Source organism: Brachyhypopomus gauderio, unplaced genomic scaffold, assembly GCF_052324685.1.
Source record: "Brachyhypopomus gauderio isolate BG-103 unplaced genomic scaffold, BGAUD_0.2 sc96, whole genome shotgun sequence".
Taxonomy (NCBI): Eukaryota; Metazoa; Chordata; class Actinopteri; order Gymnotiformes; family Hypopomidae; genus Brachyhypopomus; species Brachyhypopomus gauderio.
The window spans coordinates 264,072-289,489 of record NW_027506917.1 but is presented as its reverse complement, the minus strand read 5'-3'; the positions used below and the strand labels follow the sequence as shown (position 1 = coordinate 289,489).

Below are 25,418 nucleotides of genomic sequence, written 5' to 3'. Positions count from 1 at the left end.
CTGGTGTTCTCTGGCAAATGCCAAGCGTCCTGCACGGTGTTGGGCTGTAAGCACAACCCCCCATCTGTGGACGTCGGTCCCTCATACCATCCTCATGGAGTCGGTTTCTAACCGCTTGTGCAGACACATGCACATTTGTGGCCTGCTGGAGGTCATTTTGCAGGGCTCTGGCAATGCTCCTCCTGTTCCTGCTTGCACAAAGGCGGAGGTAGCGGTCCTGCTGCTGGGTTGTTGCCCTCCTACGGCCTCCTCCACGTCTCCTGGTGTACTGGCCTGTCTCCTGGTAGCGCCTCCAGCCTCTGGACACTACGCTGACAGACATAGCAAACCTTCTTGCCACAGCTCGCATTGATGTGCCATCCTGGATGAGCTGCACTACCTGAGCCACTCGTGTGGGTTGTAGAGTCCGTCTCATGCTACCACGAGTGTGAAAGGACCACCAACATTCAAAAGTGACCAAAACATCATCCAGAAAGCATAGGTACTGAGAAGTGGTCTGTGGTCCCCACCTGCAGAACCACTCCTTTATAGGGGGGGGGGGGGGGGGGGGTCTTGCTAATTGCCTCTCATTTCTACCTGTTGTCTATTCCATTTGCACAACAGCAGGTTAAATTGATTCACAATCAGTGTTGCTTCCTAACTGAACAGGTTGGTTTCACAGAAGTGTGGTTGACTTGGAATTATATTGTGTTGTTTAAGGGTTCCCTTTATTTTTTTGAGCAGTGTATATTTGTAACCCCGTTTTGTCCCTTGTCTCAAGAATCACTGATTTGTAATTACACCTAAGCTGTAAGGTACTGGAAAATATTGAAAATAGAAATTGAAAGAAAATAGACATTGAAAGTGCCTGACTTTGACCAGGGAAAAGGTGTATGAAAGGTGTATACAAGCCAGGCTGCATCAGGTTATTGTAGCAGCCTGGCTGATTTGGTGTTTTGGTTAAAAAATTGGAAGTTGTGATATTACATGTGCTACTCAACTTTGGAATGTTTGGTTTAGAATGTTTGGTTGGGAAGATGGAATGTTTTGATTTCAATTTTGATGCTGAAAAGCTCAGAACTGATCGTATGAGATTTTGCTCTGTGACTTACAACCCTTACAAATCTTACAAATAAGATCTGATTTACTTTCTATTTTTTGTAGATCTTTCTATCTTTCTATCCTTTCTATTTTTCACCTTGAGAATGAGTTTTTACCCCTGCAGAATTGACCAGCCAAGGCCTGGGCAGGAACAAAACAACTTCATAGACACACCAGGTTGTACCACTCATGGTGAGAAAAATACATTTCCATATACTGTACATAATTTTATACTTCTATGTAAGACAGTATATTTAGTTCTTATGAGTATGGATTTCCATAGGCTTATTCATAATAATAAAAAATTAAATATACACATTTATGTAGTAGGTTTCTAAGGTTCAGAAAAATAACATGTATATTTATTCTATTGATGACTGTCAAGCTCTTTATTTCATGTGTACAGGATAATATAATTAATGGAGCATGGGTTATTTCTTTGATTTCTTTGACTCAGCACAATTTTCATAAATCCCACCATGTTACATATATGTGTTAACATTGTCCATGTGGCCATGAATAAAGCAAATAAAAATAAACATTTTTAAAAAGAAACAGATTTCTAACATCACAAATTCTTAAGCTTTCTCCCCACATTCTAATGACATCACATGGCACCATAGCCCTTCTTATAATTACTTGTTCATTGGGAAACACTTACAAGGCATTTGAGCCTCACTGTGAGGCGTGCTGGGGTTTCACTTTACCTGCTGTGGGATTTTCAGGTGTGTCCTACAACCCCCAAGAGCCAGTGATCCACGGCGGAAGTACGGCCGGACCCTCAAATGTCAGCCATGTTAGCATGCCTGTAGAAGGACCATCTATATGGGACATCCACCAGCCCACAGGTCCACTCCACACTGGTACTGTGTAACACTGAAGATTACATGCATATTCAACAAACCAAACAACCATGCATGATAAAGTAGAAAAAAAAACATTTATTTGTTTGTAAGGTCTGGCAGAGGTGCAGAACCATCAGCTTTCTGCACATGACCTGACCAGCAAAACATCAGTTTTATCAGAAAATGAGACATCACATAGTCTTCAACATTGTAATGAATTCACATGGCACTGTAGCCCTTCTTATAGACCTGATTATCTTAACAGTACACGCTCATGCATCCTCTGTGCCCTGGGTTGGTGTTTTGCATTTAGGCCCTGACATGGAGAGGCAGAGACACCTTGCTCAACCCCATGTTCAAGGCGAGGTTCTGAGGCAGATCCTCTTCTTTCATATAGACATTGATAAGATATTTTTACTAGGCACGCGTACTGTTTTTACAAACATTTGTGAATGGGTCACTCTCAGGAGCTCAGTGCTTTCCAGCGTGGAACTGTGACAATATGCCACCTGTGCAACAAATCCAGTCATGAAATTTCCTTGCTCCTAAACATTCGACAGTCAGCTGTATTATAAGGGAATGTGAATAACAACAACTCAGTCATGACTGCCAAGTGACCATGACTGCATATTTGTATTATGAAACATGTGGACAGTATTTATTACAAACAGGGGAAGACAAATGAACGAACCAGATGGACCAGAGGAAGACAAATGAATTTGAATGTATTTCATTTTTCACTATTTTAGTACACCCCCAAACAATCTAAACAAAACATTGTCATGCTGCTTTGCTGGCTTCTGATACCTCATCTGGACTGCTGCCAAAGCATATATCTATTAATCTTTGTAATCTATGTAACATGGCTTATTTAAGTATTGGGTATCACCTGGCCAGTTTTAAACAGTGGCATGCAGCAGCAGTCTGTGTGATATAAGGAGTTTGTGCTTTGTACCCACTTCTGTGGGCAAGGACAATGTGAGCTTACAAGCAAGACTAGACTTGAATGTTTTATTGCAGTCAGTTGATTGTGCCGGACCTCCGTGAAAAAATATTTTGTTGTCCACTCTTTTTTAGACACTCGGCACTCCGTGTCCACTTTTCTTTTCTTTTCTTTGCTCCTCTCATTTTTACCGAAGGGCAAAACGGCAGCAGGAAAGTTACACTCCAACGGTGGTCAATGTGTCTGGATAAATGCGCCATCTATTGGGGAAACGATGGTATTGCAGATGAAAGGGTAAAAAGGGGAAATGAATGACGTTCTATCATTTAGACAGGTTTGGCGGGTCGGATTAAAAAGCCTAAGGGGCCGTAGTTTGGCCTATACAAACTAAATTGTGTTGGGTAATTTCCACTTCCACTGAGCTAACACATCCTACCTTGCATGTATCTTGCGATCGGAATTACTACTACAAATAAGGATACACACACTATATTTGCTCATATATATAATTCTCAGATATAATTATCGGGTGTGTTAGTAATGAAAGGCGTGGGAGTTTAAAATAAACTCTAGCTTCCGAACAAAGGCCTTATTCAACAAAATTCCACACTAGAGCCAACGGATGGGACTATTAACTTTTTTTAATCCACCTCGCAAGTAGGAGCAATCCACCGAACACAACGCGAGCTGTAATCTCGCCACTCCACAAAACACAAACCCCCCAAATGTCAAAATAAAAGACCCCCAATATAAATGATGCATTAACACAAAATGGTCTCTAAAATTACAACTAAAATTGCTGTCTCTCAGTAGTTTGTGTTTTGATACTGCCTATGTATCCTATGGTTTTAAAGCAAGCATTGAAGGAGTGCCTACATTTACTCCCTCTGTGGTTTACTGGCGAGATTGGCATAGGCTTCTGCAGTCTAATGTCTAAACAAAGAAAGATGAAATTGTATTTACAGTGCATATAGTACATATACATTTTCTTCAAGCACACGAGTTACATTTTCTTCAAAGAAATGATTTAGAAATGATTGACGATGAGAAAGAGAGGATGCTCACATTTAAAATTATTATTGCAGAAAAACATGGGGAAACAGCAGTGATTAAGATTTCAACTAGCATTTCTGTTTCAATTAAATTTATTTGTATTTGATTATATTCTGTTTGAAATGTGGAATATGTTTTTTTTTTACTTGTATAATTCAGATGTGTCAACCATTGGTTAATGTTAAAATAATTCTAACGTTACTTAAAGGTTACATAAACATTGTGTTCTCTTCATTTTAGCTGAGCGCAAGGTGAGCAGAAGCTGCAAGTTGTCTGCAAAGCGAGGGCGAGAAGAGGAACCTCTGAGGCGGAGTAGGAAGAGGAAAGGGGATGCTCCTCAAGACTTGACACCCCACCCCATGGAGACGCGGGCAAAGAAGAAGAAGAGAGAGAAGAGAGAGGAGGAGTGCAAAGGTCTGTCTAGAATAGCACCCTCAACACTACCAGCATTTTACACCTGCTGAAATTTATTTTGACTGAATCTTATGTTGTACAATGATGTAACTTGTTTTTGTTTCATGTAGTGAGCTTCAATTCACGCTACACTGTGGGAGATCTCCTGGGCACAGGAGGATACGGCTCAGTGTATGCAGGAGTCCGCAAGGCTGATGGAAAACAGGTGAGCATCAGCACACAATACAAGAATGATTTTGGGACTTAATTTCTATTTTAGATTGTGATTAGAACTTTGAAAGGAGCTATTTTCCCTAGAGAGCCTTTGTTATTCACATGGCAATCAAGTGGTCAAATCTAATGTGCCTTGACCTTTTTCCACTTTTTGAACACAAAGATCCTGATTATACAATGTAATAAGCTTGACAATCTGTGGATGAGTATTTATCAGACTCCAGATTTATGAGTTACCTGAGAAGCTGTGGCTACCATCTGCAGGCCCTTAGATATATGTTAAATGTACTGACTGTTTTGTGTAAACAACTTCACTTGCTGTGTTTTTTATGTGACCAGATCGCCATTAAATTTGTGCCGAAGCATCACACAGAACGGTTCATCACTGTTGTAAGTTCAATATCTTTACTTATGTAATATTGCAACAATGTCTGGAACTTTTTAGATGGGTAAAACTGCAAAGGGACTATAAACGCAAAGCTGTTAATTTTCCATTCAGTGACTCCTCCCAACACGAATGGAAAACAGTTCACTTTTAGATTCAGGTTTCATCTAATGATTGGTACCAATCCAGATCCCTTTCATGTTAACCTGCTAACCATAATTCCACTATAAAACTTCAAACCCATACTAACCATGTGTTCCCTAATTTTAGCCCGGCGAAACTCGCAGTCTCCCCTTAGAGGTGGCTTTAATGGAGATGGTGTGCAAGCCACCTCGTTGTCAGCATATTGTGGAGCTGCTAGAATGGTTTGATTGCGACTGCTTCATCTTGATTCTGGAGCGACCCATCCCCTGCATGGACCTGTTTGATTTCTTGGACTTGCACCAATACCAACTACCTGAGCCACTGGCACGATTGATCATGCGTCAGGTGGTTCAGGCTGTCCTTCACTGCCGTGACCGTGGAGTTCTGCATAGAGACGTCAAGGAAGAAAACCTTCTGGTCAACACCGACACCCTTGACGTCAAGTTGATCGACTTTGGTTGTGGCGATCTGCTTAAGACCGAACCCTACAGGCGCTTTGAAGGTTATTCACCATAGGAATGAAATGTGCACCTCAAGTTAAAAAATGGGATCAAATTAGAGACTATTATAAACTTGTTATTTTGTTACTGATGATTCTCTCTCGTTGTCTTAGGCACCAAGGTATACCGCCCACCTGAATGGCTGATTGACAGGACGTATGAGGGCCGTCAAGCCACCATCTGGAGTCTGGGTGTGCTCCTCTACAGCATTATCTGTGGAGATGTGCCCTTTGAGAAGGAGGAGGACATTGTTGAGGCAGACCTCTGCTTCAAGGGAAACCCATCCAGAGGTGAAAAGGCAGAAGCATCTTCAAGATAACTAGAAATTCTAAATTGCAAAATGATAATTTATGTAATTATTTCATCTGGTAATGTAATACACAACCACAGATTGATAAAATGTACTAATGAAGAATGGAGAATTGGCAATACAACATTTTGTAACCGTCTTAAAATTATAAAAAAGACTTGTTCAGTCTTTTTAGTTTTTGTTAGTGATGAAGGTTTCTGTACAGTTCTGTCATTTAAAAACTTTGAATAAGCCATTAGAACAGTCAGATCAGAGGTTTCAGATGGTAACTGATTTTCTTTCTCAACTAATCCCGTTGCTACACACACAGACTGCCGCCATCTGCTAACATGGTGTCTGCAAAAGGACCCTGAAAAACGTCCTGTGCTCGAGGATGTTCTGGCACATCAGTGGTTTTCAGAAGGTCTTCAGAACTAAGTCAGGTTAGTAAATGGAACTGGGCATGAGACTAGAGGACAGCCACCAAATTACATAGTCTGGGCCACTGATATTGAGTAATAAGCAAGGTGCAATGTAATATTGGATGAGCTTATCAAGTTGTTGCTTATGGACCAGAAAAATCTGGGTCAGGCATAGTGTACTATATAACAATTGAATGCTCTAAGTGGTATATGCTTATATGTAGTACTTTATTAATCAAAAATGCAATTTAGGATTGTTCTATCTGTACTGTTCCTCTATTTATTCTGAGTTCTAAATGGGTTTTTTTTTCCCTATTCCATAGATTCAGTTTTGAGGGCAGCAGACGGAGGCAGTAAAGGTGTACCAAACACACTAGCTCCCGTAATGATGCCTTGCTGGCTGTGTCAGGGCTGGCTTGGATGCCACACCTTCTACCTCCATAAGAGGCACCGAGTCAGTCCTAGTGCGTTCCCGTGTGAATGTTTCTCTCCACCTTACTCTCTTTCTCTTGTTCTCTCTCTCTACCTTTTACTTTTACTTATTCGAGTATCTACCTCCTGCGCCACTTCTGGCCCATCTCAAGTTTTCCTCCAGTCTTATCTCTTCCTGTCAGTTACTCTTTTATTTTGGGAAGGGTTTTGTTTTGTTGCGGCGTTCGCCTGTTGCCGGTCACTTCCCCTGGCGTCCTTGGTTTCATTTTACGTGTTGAGTTTCTTCCGCGTTCTTTTAGTTACCTTTGTTATTTTCCTCCCGTGTCTATACGGTTTAGTTTTGCCTTTTCACATGTTGAGTATTCCACGTTGTTTTCCATTCTACGGTTGTGCTTTATTTTTACGCGTTGAGTTTTCCACATCATTTTGAGTTTCGTTTTGCCACTGTGTGTATGCATAGTGGTTTTATGCTGTGCTTTCTGTTTGTTCGCGTGTGTTTTATTTCATACACACAGTCCCAGTGATAAGCATTCATCCTTATTGGTTTCTAACGGCATTTGGGTTCAATTCTCCCTTCATATACGGTGTGTACCGGTCTGTACATTACAGTGGCCGTGAAGTGCCAACCACAACGATACTTACTAAGCACAATTACAAATGACAAAAACACAATGTCATTAACAAAAACACAACGACATTAACTAAACACAATTACAAATAACAAAAACCCAATGACATTAACAAAATCACAACATTAACTAAGCACAATTACAAATTACAAAAACACAGCGACATTAACTAAGCCCAATTACAAATTACAAAAACACAACAACATTAACAAAAACACGACATTAACAAACCGGAAAAGGTAGGTCCCAGTGGGAAAGCCTGGGAAATCGTTGATTGAACAACGCCACCCAATAGCGGTAATAACACGGAAAGGCATTGGCATCTTACGTAAAGGTTACGCTGGCATATGTCATTAACATCGACATCTTACGTACAGATGTCAGTGGCATATGCCACTGTGATTCCCTGATCCGTACACTCTGCCCGATCCGTACCGAGCATGCGTGAGAAAATGTGCGCATGCGTGTTGCGATTGGCCCAGGGACGTATCGGGCAGATATTTTGCGCATGCAAACTTTGCGTTAACACTTTACGACACTACTGCTACATTTTACGACACCTTTGTAAACAGTTTAAAATAATAACAATAGTAATAATAATAATTAAATAATAATAGTAATATAAATAATAATAATATAAATTATTATAATTATTATAATTGTACCTGCGGATATATACATACAGTTAGGGCTAGAAATATTTGGACAGTGACACAATTTTCGAGTTGGGCTCTGCATGCCACCACATTGGATTTGAAATGAAACCTCTACAACAGAATTCAAGTGCAGATTGTAACGTTTAATTTGATGGGTTGAACAAAAATATCTGATAGAAAATGTAGGAATTGTACACATTTCTTTACAAACACTCCACATTTTAGGAGGTCAAAAGTAGTTGGACAAATAAACATAACCCAAACAAAAGATTTTTATTTTCAATATTTTGTTGCAAATCCTTTGGAGGCAATCACTGCCTTAAGTCTGGAACCCATGGACATCACCAAACGCTGGGTTTCCTCCTTCTTAATGCTTTGCCAGGCCTTTACAGCTGCAGCCTTCAGGTCTTGCTTGTTTGTGGGTCTTTCCGTCTTAAGTCTGGATTTGAGCAAGTGAAATGCATGCTCAATTGGGTTAAGATCTGGTGATTGACTTGGCCATTGCAGAATGTTCCACTTTTTTGCACTCATGAACTCCTGGGTAGCTTTGGCTGTATGCTTGGGGTCATTGTCCATCTGTACTATGAAGCGCCGTCCAATCAACTTTGCAGCATTTGGCTGAATCTGGGCTGAAAGTATATCCCGGTACACTTCAGAATTCATCCGGCTACTCTTGTCTGCTGTTATGTCATCAATAAACACAAGTGACCCAGTGCCATTGAAAGCCATGCATGCCCATGCCATCACGTTGCCTCCACCATGTTTTACAGAGGATGTGGTGTGCCTTGGATCATGTGCCGTTCCCTTTCTTCTCCAAACTTTTTTCTTCCCATCATTCTGGTACAGGTTGATCTTTGTCTCATCTGTCCATAGAATACTTTTCCAGAACTGAGCTGGCTTCTTGAGGTGTTTTTCGGCAAATTTAACTCTGGCCTGTCTATTTTTGGAATTGATGAATGGTTTGCATCTAGATGTGAACCCTTTGTATTTACTTTCATGGAGTCTTCTCTTTACTGTTGACTTAGAGACAGATACACCTACTTCCCTGAGAGTGTTCTGGACTTCAGTTGATGTTGTGAACGGGTTCTTCTTCACCAAAGAAAGTATGCGGCGATCATCCACCACTGTTGTCATCCGTGGACGCCCAGGGCTTTTTGAGTTCCCAAGCTCACCAGTCAATTCCTTTTTTCTCAGAATGTACCTGACTGTTGATTTTGCTACTCCAAGCATGTCTGCTGTCTCTCTGATGGATTCTTTCTTTTTTTTCAGCCTCAGGATGTTCTGCTTCACCTCAATTGAGAGTTCCTTTGACCGCATGTTGTCTGGTCACAGCAACAGCTTCCAAATGCAAAACCACACACCTGGAATCAACCCAGACCTTTTAACTACTTCATTGATTACAGGTTAACGAGGGAGACGCCTTCAGAGTTAATTGCAGCCCTTAGAGTTCATTGTCCAATTACTTTTGGTCCCTTGAAAAAGAGGAGGCTATGCATTACAGAGCTATGATTCCTAAACCCTTTCTCCGATTTGGATGTGGAAACTCTCATATTGCAGCTGGGAGTGTGCACTTTCACCCCATATTACATATAATTGTATTTCTGAACATGTTTTTGTAAACAGCTAAAATAACAAAACTTGTGTCACTGTCCAAATATTTCTGGCCCTAACTGTACATACACGTACATTTTATATATATAGTAGTAGTATAACTTAACTAACAATAATAACAATTCAGAACATGAACAGTTCTTCAGAACATTGGCTCCTCTTTCTTCCTCCTACTCCTTGCTACCAGAGACCTGGCAGCACTTCATCTTACACAGCTGAGCCACATCTGGCTTGAGGGAAGAAGCAACTGAGACCCTCAGTATGGCTTGAAGATGCTCATCAGTAAGTTTGGACCGGAACTTTGACTTATTAAAGTTCATGGTGGAGAAGAGCTTTTCACAGAGATAGGTACTTCCAAAAAGGCACATGGTCCGCTTGAACATCTTGGAAAGCTCAGGGAAGGTGGGGGACAATTCTCTCAAAAATTGTCCAAGGTTCTCTGCTTTTCCACTCACCTCCCTGAACTTGGCTTTGAGTTCAGAATTGCACTGCAGGTCAATTAGCTCCATTTGAAGCTCAAGAGGAGCATCTTTCACATCGAAGGAGAAGGGATCAGAATTCTTCCTGGAGCTTTACAATGGCATCAGCATACTTCTCACCACTGAATGGTGTGCCTGAATCCATGAGTGCCTTGCATGCTGGGAAATGGCAGAGGTTTGTCTGAGAAAGCTGGGCTTTTCACAACCCAAGTTTTGTGGAGAATGCTCTGATGTTGTCATAGGCAGCACTCACAAGCTGCCCCTGGCCTTGTAATTTCTTCTTCAGTACATTCAGCTCCGGTGTGATGTCAACCAGAAAAGCTAAGTCCATGATCAACTTGGGATCACTAAGTACAGGAACAGCCATCCCATCCTTCTCCATGAAGGCTTTCACTTCTGCTCTCAACTCAAAAAACCTCTTCAAGACGTTTCCCCTGCTAAGCCAGCGTATCTCTGTGAAGTAGAGCACATCCTCATATGATGAGTCTATTTCCCCCCAAAACGGAACTGACGGTGCTTCAAGCCCCTGGTTCTGATATGTTTGATGCATTTCACAACATCAAACATCACACTGTCAAACGTCAGGCATTTGCTGCAAAGGGCCTGCTGATGGATAATGCAATGGAGAGCAATAGCCTCTTCCACACCTTCTTCCTCCAGTTTTCTTTGAACAAGTCCCACGAGTCCATTCTTCCTCCCTGTCGTTGATGGTGCTCTGTCGGTTGTTATTCCAGCAAAACTCTTCCATAGCAAGCCAGCATCCACAATGGCATCTTCCAAAATATCTCCTGAGCAGTGGTCTGGCCATGCATTGGAATCACTGTGAGCAACTCCTCCATTACTTCAAAACAACCGTCAACACCACGGACATAAATTGCGAGCTGCGTGTCAGTGACGTCTGTGCTCTCATCAAGAGCAACAGAGTATGCATGGAAATGTTTAGCTTTCTCACGCAGTTGATCATAAATGTTACCTGACAGGTCAGAAATGCGCTCTGCCACTGTGTTGGCTGAAAGGCTGATGTTACTAAACTGACCCTTCTTTTCTGGACAGACTACTTGCAGCATTTAACATGCACTTTTTGATGAACTCGCCATCTTTGAATGGCTTTCCAGCCTTAGCAATCACCTCACTCATCACGTAGCTTACTTCGACAGCAGCATCACTTTCTTTGCTTGCCTTCTTGGAAAAATCTTGTTGCCGCAGTAGACATGTTTTAAGCTTGGCGGCACAGCACTTTCTCTCTTCTCCCTGATATTTTGCATATTCCTCAGCATGTTTAGTTGTGTAATGACATCTGATATTGTACTCCTTGTGCACAGCAACTTTATCTGAGCATATAATACATGTCGACATGCCCCTGAGCTCTACGAAAAAGTAGTCTATCTCCCACTTCTCCAGATATTGTCTGTGCTCATGGCTAACCTTTCTGTTCACAGCAGGTTTTGAGGAAGACATGACATGAGCCGTAGAACAAGGCTCTTACTTAAACCTGGAGCCATAGAGGCAATAAAGTAAATCAAGTTTTACTTCAGTAAATATTATTTTATCTTAACCTAAATATAGTTAGTTCTGTAGGCCTCATCTCGAAAAACCATCAGGCAGTAAAGAGTCTAGAAAAATGATCTCTTTCTCTGCTACCAGTAAAACCTGCATTGGGCATATTTAAAAATGACCAGATAGGCAACTTATTATTTTGTTCTATCAGAATCAGAAAAGAATCTCTAAATATCTATCTTAATAATTGTAACTCAACGCATAGCAAAAAGTGATATGCCTGATCCTGTTGCCTATTCCATGCAGGAAACAAAATAGCATCCTTGGAGCACTGACTGTCCTGGTATTGTAGAGAAATATAAAAAGATTACTTCGTATTTGTACAAAATTATGTGCATTTATGAGTGTGACTTATATAAGTGCCTTATAACAATATTACCGGTAAGCTTGACAGTGGGTCCACATCCGATGTCTTCCACGTGGGAATGACATACATGTCCACAATGTGAACATCTTTGCCCCATTTAAAAAATAATTAGGAACTGTATAAAAATACCCATACAAAAAAAAAGGACATTAATCTGTAACGAGATTCGTTGGTAACCGGAGGCGGACACACATGCAAGGAGTCAGGGGTTTTATTTAAACATTCCACATTAACGGGGGTAGAATCCAGTGATACACATTCAACAGACAAACTTGGAGACGCACCACTGACAGACAATCTGGAAGCACGACGACGAGATCGACGGGGCATCTTGTATACAAGGGGTTACAGGAATCACAAGTGCTCAATAACAAAAGATCCCTATTCTAAACAAAGGCAGACTAAAGACTAACGAATAATACACGCGATGACTTAAAGAAAGGATAAGGATGTAAAAGAAACAACATACTCATGGTTTAAGAATTAAACATAACCAAACAAGAAAACAACAGACACAATGAATTGAACTTGATGATCATGACTAGTAGAACCAAGACACGAAAAGGCAAACAATCCAACAAACGTAGTCTCACGACATACAACTACCGCGCTGTGAACCAACCAAACGGACTAACCTGCTGTACGTTGACACACACCTGTTGACTAGAACAGAACAACTCACAGCTAAAGGACAAAACATTACAAACAAAAACACCCGGAACAACCAAGACAACAATCGGCTAGGGACGAGGGTCTGGAAATTCTAAGAAATCGTAACTCACACCAAACACAAACAACTACCAGCAAAGACGGTATCCAAACTAAGGATTTAAATAGAAGATCTAAATGAGGAAAACGAGACACAGGTGATGCACTTACAAAAAGGGGGCGGATCTAGATGGAGAAAGGAAAACCCACTAAAACAGAAGAATGAAAATCATTGACAGGGGCAGGACGATGTGTTACATAAACCCACAAAACAATTTGACTCTTGATTACATGTCTTCGAGCAGCAGTGATGAGCTTAAAACATGCATTCCCAATCTATAAAAACAAAACGGAGTAAAATGCAAACAAAATCAATTTAGTTAGATTTTTCTTAGAGTAAACATTCTGCAACATATATAATATATACAGTAGATTCCACGCATCGGTTTAATCCGAGACTCCAGAAGTCCTCACGTCTTAGACAGACATCACCATCTTTAATGATAAGCTCTGTTTCTGGACGGCTAGTGTCCAAAATGTATTTCAGCTGAAATTAATAATAATTTAAATCAGTTATTTAATTTAGAGTGTGAGAGACGGTGCTTGATAGTGTGAGAGTGAGAGTTAAGTAATGTGACGAAGCGAAGGTCACATGACGAGTTTAGATGAAAGTGTCAGTTGCCAGTTTTTCTTCAATAGGACCCAAGTCTTTTTCCCATTTCTCCCCAGAGAAAGCATATAAATGCTCAGAATTTTTAGGTGTCCAGTATTCATGATCATTATTTTCTGTGTTTTTTATTGGGGTTTTGGAATATCAACACCTCATCACCTGCACTCGAAACTGCATGTTTAACATTGCGAGCTGCAAATATGTTCTCATTCAGCTGTGTAAATGTCAAAGTAAAAATGTAAATATAAAATGTGATATGGTAAATATGATAATATAAAAGTTAAGTTATACGTAGTTGTATGTACATATACATACATTATATATAAAATGTAAATAAAAATGTAATTGTGCCATATTTTGTCAATTGTGATTTTTCACCGCAATCGAAATTTGTCCTCCGCTTTTTACCCATCTGTGCAGTTAGAACACACACACACACACACACACACACACACTAAATGATTACTAGGGGGCTGTGGATCACATGTGCCCAGAGCAGTGAGCAGCCCTAGCCCGGGGAGCAGTTAGGGTTAGGTGCCTTGCTCAAGGGCACCTCAGTCATGGCCTCAGGTCTGTGAATCGAACCCACGACTCTCCGGTCACAAGACCAGTTCCCTACCACCAGGCCATGACTGCCCTGTATATACATAATAATAAAATATACAATATATATATATATATATATATATATATATATATATATATATATATATATATATATATATATATATATATATATATTATACACGCACACACATATATATATATATATATATATATATATAATGAGACTGTGGTTTCCTATTTGTCTGAATTTTCCCATGATGCCAAAAAAATTCTACTACCACCCAAGAGTGGGTAGTCTTTGTTTATCCCCCGGTGCAAATGTAGACAGATTCTGCTGTACCATTTTTCAAAAATCCACATTGAAGTCTTAAATGTTCTTAGGGCTTGGAAATAAATTTCTCAGAAATTGGTTATCAGTTTCTCAGAAATCTCCCATAATTCCAAAAGAATTCCACTGCTGCATGAGAGTATGAATCCTTAACTATCATCACAGTAAGTTTGCACAGATTGCACTGTACCATTTCCTCATAAATCTATTTTAGGTTCATAATGCATTTAGGCGAATTAAAGCACTCATGTCAAATAGGCTGAATTAGGACATCAATTTATCAGAAATCATCCACTATAGTTTGTGACCCTCTCTTTATTTTCCCTAATCAACTATGTGCATAAGACAATCAACTTGTAAAAATTAAAAATCAGGTTACTCAAATGATAATTTTTGCTTGCTGTGGAACTTTGATCATCATTACAATGACAAAGAACTCTAGAAGCTTCTCTGGCCTCATATACCCATGATGCCTTGCAGAGATATGCCAGAGAAAGGCTCTAGATAGAACATGCTGATGTAGGTTCACCAGCAAAAGACCAACTGGCCACATATCTGCATATTCCCACTGAGGCCAACTCTGATATGGGCAGAAATGTATTTAAATGGTTAAATACATGAGTACATGCCACACTGTGTACAGTGGAAAAGAAGAGGAAATTGCAGGCAAAACTAGCATCCACTTCTAAAACATGCCGTTTCAGACTTGAGGTAAGAAGTTTCAAGGAATACGTCACCTATAAACACAAAAAACAAAACATCAACTAACTAGTCAGGAGCAGCCAGCATAATTTCAGCCAGCTCTGATTTCATTATTTCTAGGTGGAGGACTCCTACAATGTTCCTTGCCAAATGCTGGATGTGTTCAAAACATTCTTTCAGAGGACATACTGTAAACCCAAAGAATCATGGATAAAATAAGACCACCGTAGCTGCACCTCTTCAGATGACCAGTAAGCTGTTGAGAACCTGACAAAAGAAGCTTCTGCAGGTCATTTCCTAGACATTGACCTACAATCTCATAAGCACGAAACCTGCTGGCACCCAAATGGGGCATGTGATGGAGCTACCCTTCACCACAATGTACACAACATAAGTATTGACATTGATTTCATTATGTAAGTTAATAACTAAATGAAGACACATAGGATGCAATTTACTTTTTATTGAGTAATATTAATCAGCTTACCAAGGGAGAACCTGCACAGAAAAAAGGAAAGGTTATATAATGTATGTAATGAAAAATGTTCATTTTATTTGAGCAATACCAGTGACTGGTATGCAGAGAAAGGCAGCCATGTTGTTTTGTTGAGAAAACAGATTGGGTTCTGTAGAGTCAGGGTTGCCAGGTCCTACAAAAATATCCCGCACAAATTCAGTGTAAAACCCGCCCTTCAGTCAACAACTTTAGGGTTTGGGCTAGTTTAGGCTTCTGAAGGGCCTAAACTAAAATTGACTATTATATCGGGATCGATTCTTAGTTTTGATTTGTAACTCCTGCCCAAAAAACTGCACCCAGCAACCCCAGAATTTTTACCTGCGGTTGGATTTTCAAACCAGCCCAATTTGGCGTGAAAACTGCGAACCTGGCAACTATGTGTAGAGTGCTTTTATGGGTTGGGTTTTACCACCAAAAATCCAGGAAGTGACATCACACCACTTCCTGTGTAGCACTATAAAAGGCCTGATGAGACTTGTTTGAGCAGGTTTTTGGTGGGAGAGTATGTAATGCTGAAAGTAAGAAATGTTCTTGATGCTTGAACTGTGCAGTGTGACAATTGATGTGAGGAACTTGTGAACTATCACATTTTGGGTTTTTTATGTCTTGGTTTGTTTCTGTAAATAGTTTTCTTGCCTCTACATGGGGATTAAATAAACACATGCTACTTCTTGACACCCTACCTGAACCAGACCCTGTGCCTTGTCTGCCGGTCACTCACAGGGCGAACAGGTCAAGGCCATGCAGAAGTGTCAGAATGTTATGTTTCTGTGTGGGATGCAGGATTTGATGTTCCTGTGTTAAACCATGAGTGGTAACAGAGGGTGGTCTTTCCCTGGAGGTCATACATAGGCATAGTGGGGGAAGTGTGACTCAAGGAGTCCCCATTGAAATGGGCTAAAACTGACCGTTTGTGTTTTGGTTTATCTGTGTATTTGCCAGGCTTGCTTGGACTCATTTTGCAGCATGTTGTGTAGTGGGAAAGACTACGTCTTCAGTTCAGAAAGAAGGTAGAGACACAGAGGTGGGGGTCCTGTGTGTAAATGTACTATGTTGGTTATATCATCAAACAGATTCCCACAGATTAACCTGTTGTTGATTACTGCGGTTCCTTTGATATGCGCCGGGTGTTAAAGGAAGAAGAGTTTGGTGTAGGGTCTCTTCTGTTTTCCTCTCTTCCCCTCTGCTTTCTTGCACACTGAGACACCCTGCACTGGTCTGTATAACTGTTTCCATGAGAATAACTACCTTTTCATACATTGATTTAGAATAGTACTGTTTGATAATAAATTAATCTAGTTGTTAATAGATAAATCTAGTTAATTGCTTAACCAACTTTTCTTAGTTATATCCATAGCAGGCCAGATTAACTCCTAATAAGTATCAGATAAAGGTAAATGTATAATAACACCTATTCCCTATAAAATACTTAATCATACGTTTTATATGCCAACCCCTTAGTAACTGTAGCTGTATGGTAAACCTCTGACAAAGCAGGCTACTGTTTATAGCAAGGAACTTTGTGAAGTTGGTTAGTTATATCCCGTAACCTACAGTGAGCTATTGGATAAGTGAGTTCCCTTAACCTTTATTTAAACCTTAACCAAAACTATTACATATTATGCACATTAGTCCTTCATCTGCACCTATTTCCATCTTTAGTTGTAGGTAAGCAGGGTTGAGGAGTTAAGCATCAAAACAAAAACCCATACAGCCAACCAAGGTGAGCTCTGTTCAGGCAGAAGACTGAGATGCAGTAGTAGAGATGGTGTACAGGAACCCAACCCTTTCTCCAAGACACAGCACACGCCCCCTACTGGCCTCCATAGGACCAGGACAGAGGAGAGCAGGATGAAAAGTGGAACAGTCACGTACAATCCTGCAGATACAATCCTGTCTTCACCAACGTGTTTACCCACCACTCAAGCTTGGTTGGTTCTTCCTTCAGGGTGCAGATGTCTGGCTAAACAACAATGAGGGAAAATGAAACATGATTAAAAAATGCAAAGAATCCACGTGTGCCGGTCATTCACCACTTTTCTTGAAGGATTTCAGTGTGGATCTGCAAACCCTTGTGTATCAGCAGGGTCTCAGAGGAAGAGGCATGATGGGCAGGAAGACGGCTCCTCCCCCTTGTCGAAGGTCTGCCCGCGGCGTTGCAGAATGGCAGCTTCTGCTTCAGTTCCATCTTCACTAGAGGAACCCCTTCCTGCACGTGTCCCACTTGAACAGCTCCTTGCTGCTGAGTGTGTGTTCCTTTATGTGCTTGTGCAGGCAGGCTGTCTGTTTGGTTGTATCATGAGCATTTGGGGGAATTTCCACTACACTCAAATATAACCGAATCTTGTATGTTTATTATGTATGGTGTATTCTTAATTTAGCTGTGACTGTAGTTAGTAGACTACTGTAAAATCTTTATCATTGTGCAATATTGTGTGCTGATGGTGATATTGTGCAATGAACCCAAGTGTTGGTTGGCTTTTCCTGCTCCCTGTAACAGGTGATGCCTGAAACTTTACAATGTTATTCATGTCCCAGCTTGTGCTTTGAACCAGCTACTTCATCAAGGTGGGGCTTTACATCTGATAGTGTCAGAGGTATTTTGTGTGTGTGTGTTTTTAACATGTTGTCTTCTCACTCACTCAGGTGCAGGTTTAAAAATGCTGGAAACACTGTCTCTCTGCCGTGCTACAGGCAATCATGCTCGACTGACTGACTTTCAGCAAAACGAAACCTAACTCAAATCCGACCACAAGGGGGTAGTAAATCAACAAAATATAATCACAGGCCTTTCTTATGAACATTTCTCAGTATCGCAGTACATGTACTCTGCCTCCAACCTGGCTTGAAACCCCTGTTCTCAGTGTCCACCTTACGTTTAGCCATTTTTGAGGAGGGGGATAGCTGAACGTTGATGTCTGCTTTGACTGCTGATTTAGGTTTATACTTTCGCGAGTGACCATAGTGCGCGACTCCGAATTTTAATGTTGCTTTGTGTTGCAGGTTTGAAAAGTGCTGGAATTTAGGCTAAAGTACTTGAAAATGCTTGAAATTGTAACTACTTCGTTTCACAACAAATTGCTGTATTACGTTACGTTAACAAATACGAGCCTCTTGTAATTCCAGGACGAAACATGAGAGATCATGAAGACGTTAAGATTGAGCGTTTTGAAAATAAAAAACAACCATTAAATAATGTGATAAAAAGCGAATTATTTCGAACCATTTCGAGTATATGTATAAATATTTAACTTAATTAAGTTTAACGTGCTGGGAAATATTGAAATGGACCTTTAAAGTGACGTACAAGTGCTTTAATTCCACCTTATAAAGGTGTATGAACCCTGCAAACATGACTTTGTTCATTGCGTTGAGGCGTGGCGCGCGCAAAGTTACAAAATTTGAGATGTGCACGACCTCGAGAATCGACAGCACGCGAGACCCTCGCGCACAGGCAGAGCCACTGCGATTACGTCATTTTCGCCGCGCGGACCCTCGCGGGCCTTGACTTTGACATATGTGTTTTAGATGAACTGAATCATTAGAATCAGTTCACTAAATAGATTCCTTCAAAAGACTCGTTCACCGAATCGTTAAGTGCTTGGCAGGACTCCGACACACCTGGGTCACTCCACTATAATGGTTCAAATTGGACTTTGACATTTTCAAATTTTTTGCTTAAATGTATAATTTCTCTGTATACATCACAGCATTAAGGATATTTTTACCAATCAGAAAATCATATTTCCTCATCTCAGGCATTAGCTCTTTATTATTATTGGTCATTTTTTCAAGATCTGGGCAATGTTTTTCTTCAACCCCATTACGTACACAGTGGAAGCTCTCTGAATATGATCATAAAATGCATTTCTGAAGAAATCAATATTTTCATATTCATCAGATATCCTCAACACTAATTCAATAACTGTGAATACAAATATGATATAGAATCTCACTTTTTTGCAATACCAAAGTCTGAAATGTCCCTTTTCATGAAAGCGCTCTTGTCATTTTTCATTAAAAGTGTGGTTCAACTAAAGAATCTTCACAAAAATCAATAAGCTTATAATAACTCAACATTTTAGACAGAAGTCAACAAACATTAAATTACTTTTCAATGCATTTTTTTAAAATTATGTATTAAAATGTAGGTGTGACAGGGTTGAGACTAGGGTAACGGGGTTGAAGATGGTAATGGGGTTGAAAGGACAAACAGGGCTTAGAGGACAGGATGCTGGAAATTCTGTCAGTCATCATTTCAGTCATCTTCACTTGGACCTGGCATGGAGTTGGGTTTAGGGGGATACTGCCCCTACTATACCTCAGTGAGAAGGTGAGCTCCTATCTTTGCATGTAGAAGAGCAGGTAGGCTGTTCTTGCCCTGCGCTTAAGGATTGCTGGCTCATTCATTTTTGAAACCTTTGAATCATTGAATGTTAACCAGCTTTCTCCTTTCTCCTCAGCTACGTCACTGATGTAGTGCCTTGTCAGGGTAGCAAGATGTCATTAGTCACTTTAGTTTCTACTGCATGTTTGTGGATAATGTCAGACTGCTCACCACTGAAAAATTTGCAACAGGGCAGATGTAAGAGAAGGAGGAAACCCTGAGTGTCTCTCCCTCCTTTTTTAGCTGAAGCAAACACATCATCAGGAACTCATGGGCATCCTGTGGAAGACAGTACATCAGAAGAGCATTGCTCCTGGACTTCAGCAGCAACAGAGTGAGAAAATAAAGAAGGTTGTGTGCAGTTCCTGCAGACTACTGCATGTGGTTCTGATGTGTTCTGAATGGCTCAGAGGTTGTTTAACTGAACCTGTTCGTAGTCCTCTCCAAACGCAGGGCATCTGACTGAAATACAGGCATTCAGGGCTCTCAGGAGCTTCTTCTTCTGTGAAGAGCTACGACTAGTGAGCCTGCCTTGCTGCAAATCTGCAAAACATCTACGCACGGTAACAGGGAGACCAATGTGGTTTATTTCTCTCTGCATTACAACACCTCCCTAAGCACTCATATTTGAACAGTTCAGTTAGACATGTGAATCCTCTGTTCCTGATCTGGTACCTGAGCATCTGGCAGCTGGATGTCCGCTTAGCAATCGACCCCCCACCCCCCCCTCAACAACTTTCGTTCCATTGATGTGTATCAATCTGGTAGCCCTCCGCTATAATTGGTATTCAAGAAGTAGCTCCCAGTTTCAAAAATGTTGGTGACCCCTGCAGTAGACACTGCAGGATTCAAGATACCATTGAGTCAGACTACTACTAAACTACAGGAGTCCATGTCATTATCTAGTGTTTTTGTAAGTTAGACATTTGCCAAGAAGCACAAATAACCATCGACAGACATACCATTTAAAGAACAACCTCAAGTGGTATCAGCTGAGTTAGTGCTCTGGTAAGAACTCAACAAACAGGTGGGTCTTCAGTCTACGCTTGAAGATAGCAATAGACTCTGCAGTCCTAGCAGCTTATGGAATATTGTTCCACCATCTTGGAGCCAGGACGGAGAATAGTCTGGAGCTTTATCTTCCATGAGACTTTAACCGTGGAGTTTCGAGTCGAGCCATCTTGAGTTTCTGAGTATTCGCTGTACGGATCGGCTTTTGACCATGGACATCATGTAGGGAGGGGCCAGTCCATTTTTGGCTTTGTAAGCAAGCATCAAGGTTTTATATCTGATGCGTGCCGCTACTGGAAGCCAGTGAAGAGAGCGTAGCAGAGGAGTCACATGTGAGAACTTGGGGAGATTGAAGACCAGTCATGCTGCAGCATTCTGAATTAGTTGTAGAGGTCTGATGAGGGTGACAGGAGCACTGATAATCAGCTGCTGATAACCAAAAATCCCATAACGGTCGAATCTGAAATCCTGATGGTTGTCCACGGTGATGATGAATAGTCCACGGATGGTGATTCTTTCTGGCTTTCCTCACAGTTCCTTGCACACTGACAATGGTGATTGTTCTAATAATCCCGACGATCAGTTCTTGATGTTGTTAAGTCCTCTGGTCTTGATACTTATAGTCAAGACTCTTCGTTACTTTGATGCAGGCCACGGCACTAGCGCTGGCAAAGTGGTGAAGGGTAAGCTACAAATACAAAGAAAAGATTAGGTTGAAGGGACGTTGACAGTAGCATGTCCATTCTTACTGAAATTGTGAACCTGTTCCCATGACTCACCTCTGCATCTATCCAGTAGAATTGTTGAGCACCCACCAGTGCTCACTCTGCCACCCACTGTAGATGGACTTGTGCTGAAGGTTCACCTCCACCACCTGCATTTTATGGGTTTTGCATCGTCAAAGTAGCAAAAAACTCATTTTGGTCTGGGGGCCGAATACAACTTAATCGGACCTCAAGGGGGCCAGACCAGTAAACTCATTACAAAAAATTACATGGAACTAATAATAATCAATCAATCAATCAATCAATCATCAGTTATTCATATACAGTGTTGCAAATAACAATAATTATTTATAATATAATTATTATTACAATAATAAGAATGCATTATTTTTAACAGCGTTAGGTAATGGCGTCATTTTGTCAGTAAAGGGATAATATAATTAATTACTTTTCCTGTCGTTACAACGCCGTTGACGTTACTGGTCATTAAAAGCGGTGCGTTACTATATATTGATATACTAACAGTAATGCGAGCGGACCGCTGCCCAGGCTAGTGAGGAGTAACAGATCTCGATAGGTCACAAGTTCTCGGTGTAACACCTGTTTATCTTAACAAGTCAGTAAGCGATTGGCTAAGGCAGCGTTATGGTAGCCAATCAGAGCCAGTGTTTTTACACGCGTGCCGAAGCACTCCAGTGACACGACACAAACGGAGAAGAGACAGAAATGGCGAGTCAGAGGTAAGCTGAAGAAAAATTTGCATATTCAAGTTGGCGATATAAACATTATTTAAGAAAATACTTGAAGTTCCTGAATGTCTACCAGACTGGGTATTTGATTTATTTAATTAAGAATAGAGGTTTAATTGTTAAGTTTACTTCTGTTGTGAACAAACCAGTTCTCAGGTTGAGAGAATTTAATTTAATTTGATAGATGTAAATGCACTTTATATAGTGTAACTGTTTACTTTTGTTTCTTTTTTTCCAAAGTTTTGGGATTATAAAGGATTTTATCCTGCACTGGTATGTTGATGTGCAATAAATGTCAAAATTTAAACACCTTTATGATCTACTCATTTCAACTGACTGTGAAAACTGCTTTTTCAAAAAATCCTTATTCATTGGCATATAACTTTTGTACTGTAATGCAAATAGTTACTTTCCCTGGTAACGAGTTACTTTTATTATAGAGTAATTCAGTTACTAACTCAGTTACTTTTTTGAACAAGTAGTGAGTAACTATAATTACTTTTTTAAAGTAATGTTCCCAACACTGCTCATACCTGAATACATTTAGACTTACTTATGGGGTATTTAGAAAATGATTCCTAAAGGCATCTTTACTTATTTTTACTCTTATTTGTGTTTTTCAGCAATCAGAATTTTCTGTGACGTATAAGGGTGTCTCCATCGATTCAGGTGGCCTTTTCAGGTCACATGAGTCTAATCACACCCAGACCCTGGAGACACCGGACCCTGCTGTTTTCTCCACCAGACCAGACCCACCAAGAGGACCCCCTCCACGCCCACCTCCAGGCTTTTAATCACCTACACAGCATTTTAATAGATTCTTATACAAAGTTCTAATCTCACTATGTATCATGCTTTTTACTTTTCCACATAAAAACAAAATGTTTTGAACTATGTTTGGTCTTTGTGGAGATGCCTTTGGGGGGGGGGGGGGGGGGGGGTGGTGGATGCGGCTTCACAACAATGTATACACTGAAAAGGCCAGGGTTTTCCCCGAAAACATGACTTAACTCCAACGATAGACTTCACCCATTGTTTTTTAATTTGTGCAACACACACATGAACATAGTCCCTTAAACTGGATAAAACATTGGTAAAACTGTGCAGTAAAAGCTTAGCGGCATGTCTGGCCACACTCGCTGCCCCCGTGAAGTTCTCCCTTGAAAGATCCTATGCTCGGCATTTAAATGAGTAGCCCCGGCCCCAACTTTGTTAGACTCTACCACCTACGTTGGAGCAGGACTACATACGTCGCCATTGAAACATGTACAACATACACAAACATAACTGTATGCTATTGTTTGCTAAACATCACATTCAGCATTACAACTTTTCCTGTCCTCCTCCTACAGGTTCAGTAGGACCTGCCTCCCCCCCTTCTGCCGATGACCGTGGGCTCTACCGGCCAGCACCAGGGAAGCCCTGGAAGACGGCCCTCCTCCCCTGAGGACGAAGGACCTCTAGTGAGTTATTCCTCTTATATATACACACATACACAGTCCAGGTGATGGGTCAGGTCTCTGACCCCATCAAAGTCTTTATTTTGCTTTTCTGTCTCTTTCTTACTCAATCATGTAGGTCTCCAGTGCTTCTTCCTGGAGTAGAGACCACAGACAGCTGTGCAACCTGATCTTCACCCAGATTTCCAGGAGAAGAGGAGTAATGCAGTTTGTGGACCAGGACACAATGCATATTGCCTTCTGTCATGCAGGTATCACAATGAAGCAGTCTGGTTCTCTTTTTTTCTTCATTTTAATTGAATAACACATTTTCTACTTCCAGCAATGTCACCCAAGTAGGTGTTTTCCCCTCATTTTCTGCAGATCTTGGAGAAAGCCATTGCCAATCTGGAACGCATCTGTGACGGGCAGGTGTGAGCAACAAAAAGGAAGCGATCACGCCAAGTCTCAGGGAAAAAGGGTGGTTTAATATAAAGTGTGCAAAACCTAAAACCCGTGCAATAGATCCAAATTAAGGATATAATGACCAGCGGTCAACTGGTACAAAGACAAGACATATATAGGCAAACAAACGACCCTCAGGTGAGACGGATCACGGGCTCCGCCCACCTGAGGGACGCACATGACGTCACCAGACAATAACAACAACAGCCGCTGTGGACAGAGACGGCCGGTAGGGGGCCGCCTCACCGTGACAGCATCGACTTTCTCCTGAGCTTAGGGATGGTCTTGTCAGAGGTGGATGGTGCTTCAGCACTGGTAGACTGGAAACCTGCAAAGTCAAAGCAAATAGACGGCGTGAGAGGGATGCTGTGTGTAGTCTTCCATGCTGTTGTCATTATTGTTGTTCATGCCCTATTAGTTGTGCAGCAGGAAAGACTACTAAACCATGGAAGACTACTAAACCATGGAAGACTCGGTTCTTTATAAATAATACTGTCATGAATTAAACTTCATGAAATACTAAAATGCGTACCATCTGGAATATGTTTGTCCACCACCTGGTCCTCCGTGTGAACATGCACTTAGTTTGTCCGTTTCTTTAAAAAGAGCAGACAATTTGATATTAAAAAAATCATTCAAAATATGATTGATGGTAGCATAAATGTATGGTTGAAAATCATTCAGAAGAGCAGAGTCTAAAGCTAATGGTGTGACTGGGAATAAATACATTTTAAAAACAGATACCTTGAATCTCCGCTTCAGAAATCTTGGAAACCTGAACCACCAAGATTTCTTCTCCAGCCCCACGTCCACTGTCTGTGCTGCACTCTGCAGAGCGGAGCCTGTATGGTCCTGTTCTGTCCGAGAGATGGTGATGCCAGCGACATCACCGAACAGAGTGAGGGCAATCAGAGCTGACAGCTCAGAGCAGCATCTCTGTAGTGACAGCTTCACTTCCACGTCAGCCTCCGTCACAGATGCGCTTCTAGAACCGTAGTGATCAGTGTCAGGCTTGGTCCAGGATGTCAACCCAAGGCGTTCTTGGAGAAAAGTTTCTGAAGCAGTCTTCACAAATCTCCTCACGATGCCCGACTGGAGTGCCTCCTCAGAAAGGTCAGACAGCACTGACCG

The 25,418-nt window shown here is 41.0% G+C and overlaps 1 protein-coding gene across 1 annotated transcript; it reads left to right on the top strand.

The window, feature by feature from the left end:
* Positions 1 to 1,092: 1,092 nt before the first annotated feature.
* LOC143496527 (serine/threonine-protein kinase pim-2-like) lies at positions 1,093 to 6,304 on the top strand. Its single transcript, XM_076992696.1, has 8 exons — positions 1,093 to 1,272; positions 1,806 to 1,943; positions 4,162 to 4,335; positions 4,446 to 4,540; positions 4,888 to 4,938; positions 5,204 to 5,579; positions 5,691 to 5,867; positions 6,198 to 6,304. The coding sequence occupies exons 1-8, from the start codon at positions 1,185 to 1,187 to the stop codon at positions 6,302 to 6,304; spliced, it is 1,206 nt and encodes a 401-aa protein (XP_076848811.1). The 5' UTR covers positions 1,093 to 1,184.
* Positions 6,305 to 25,418: the final 19,114 nt, after the last annotated feature.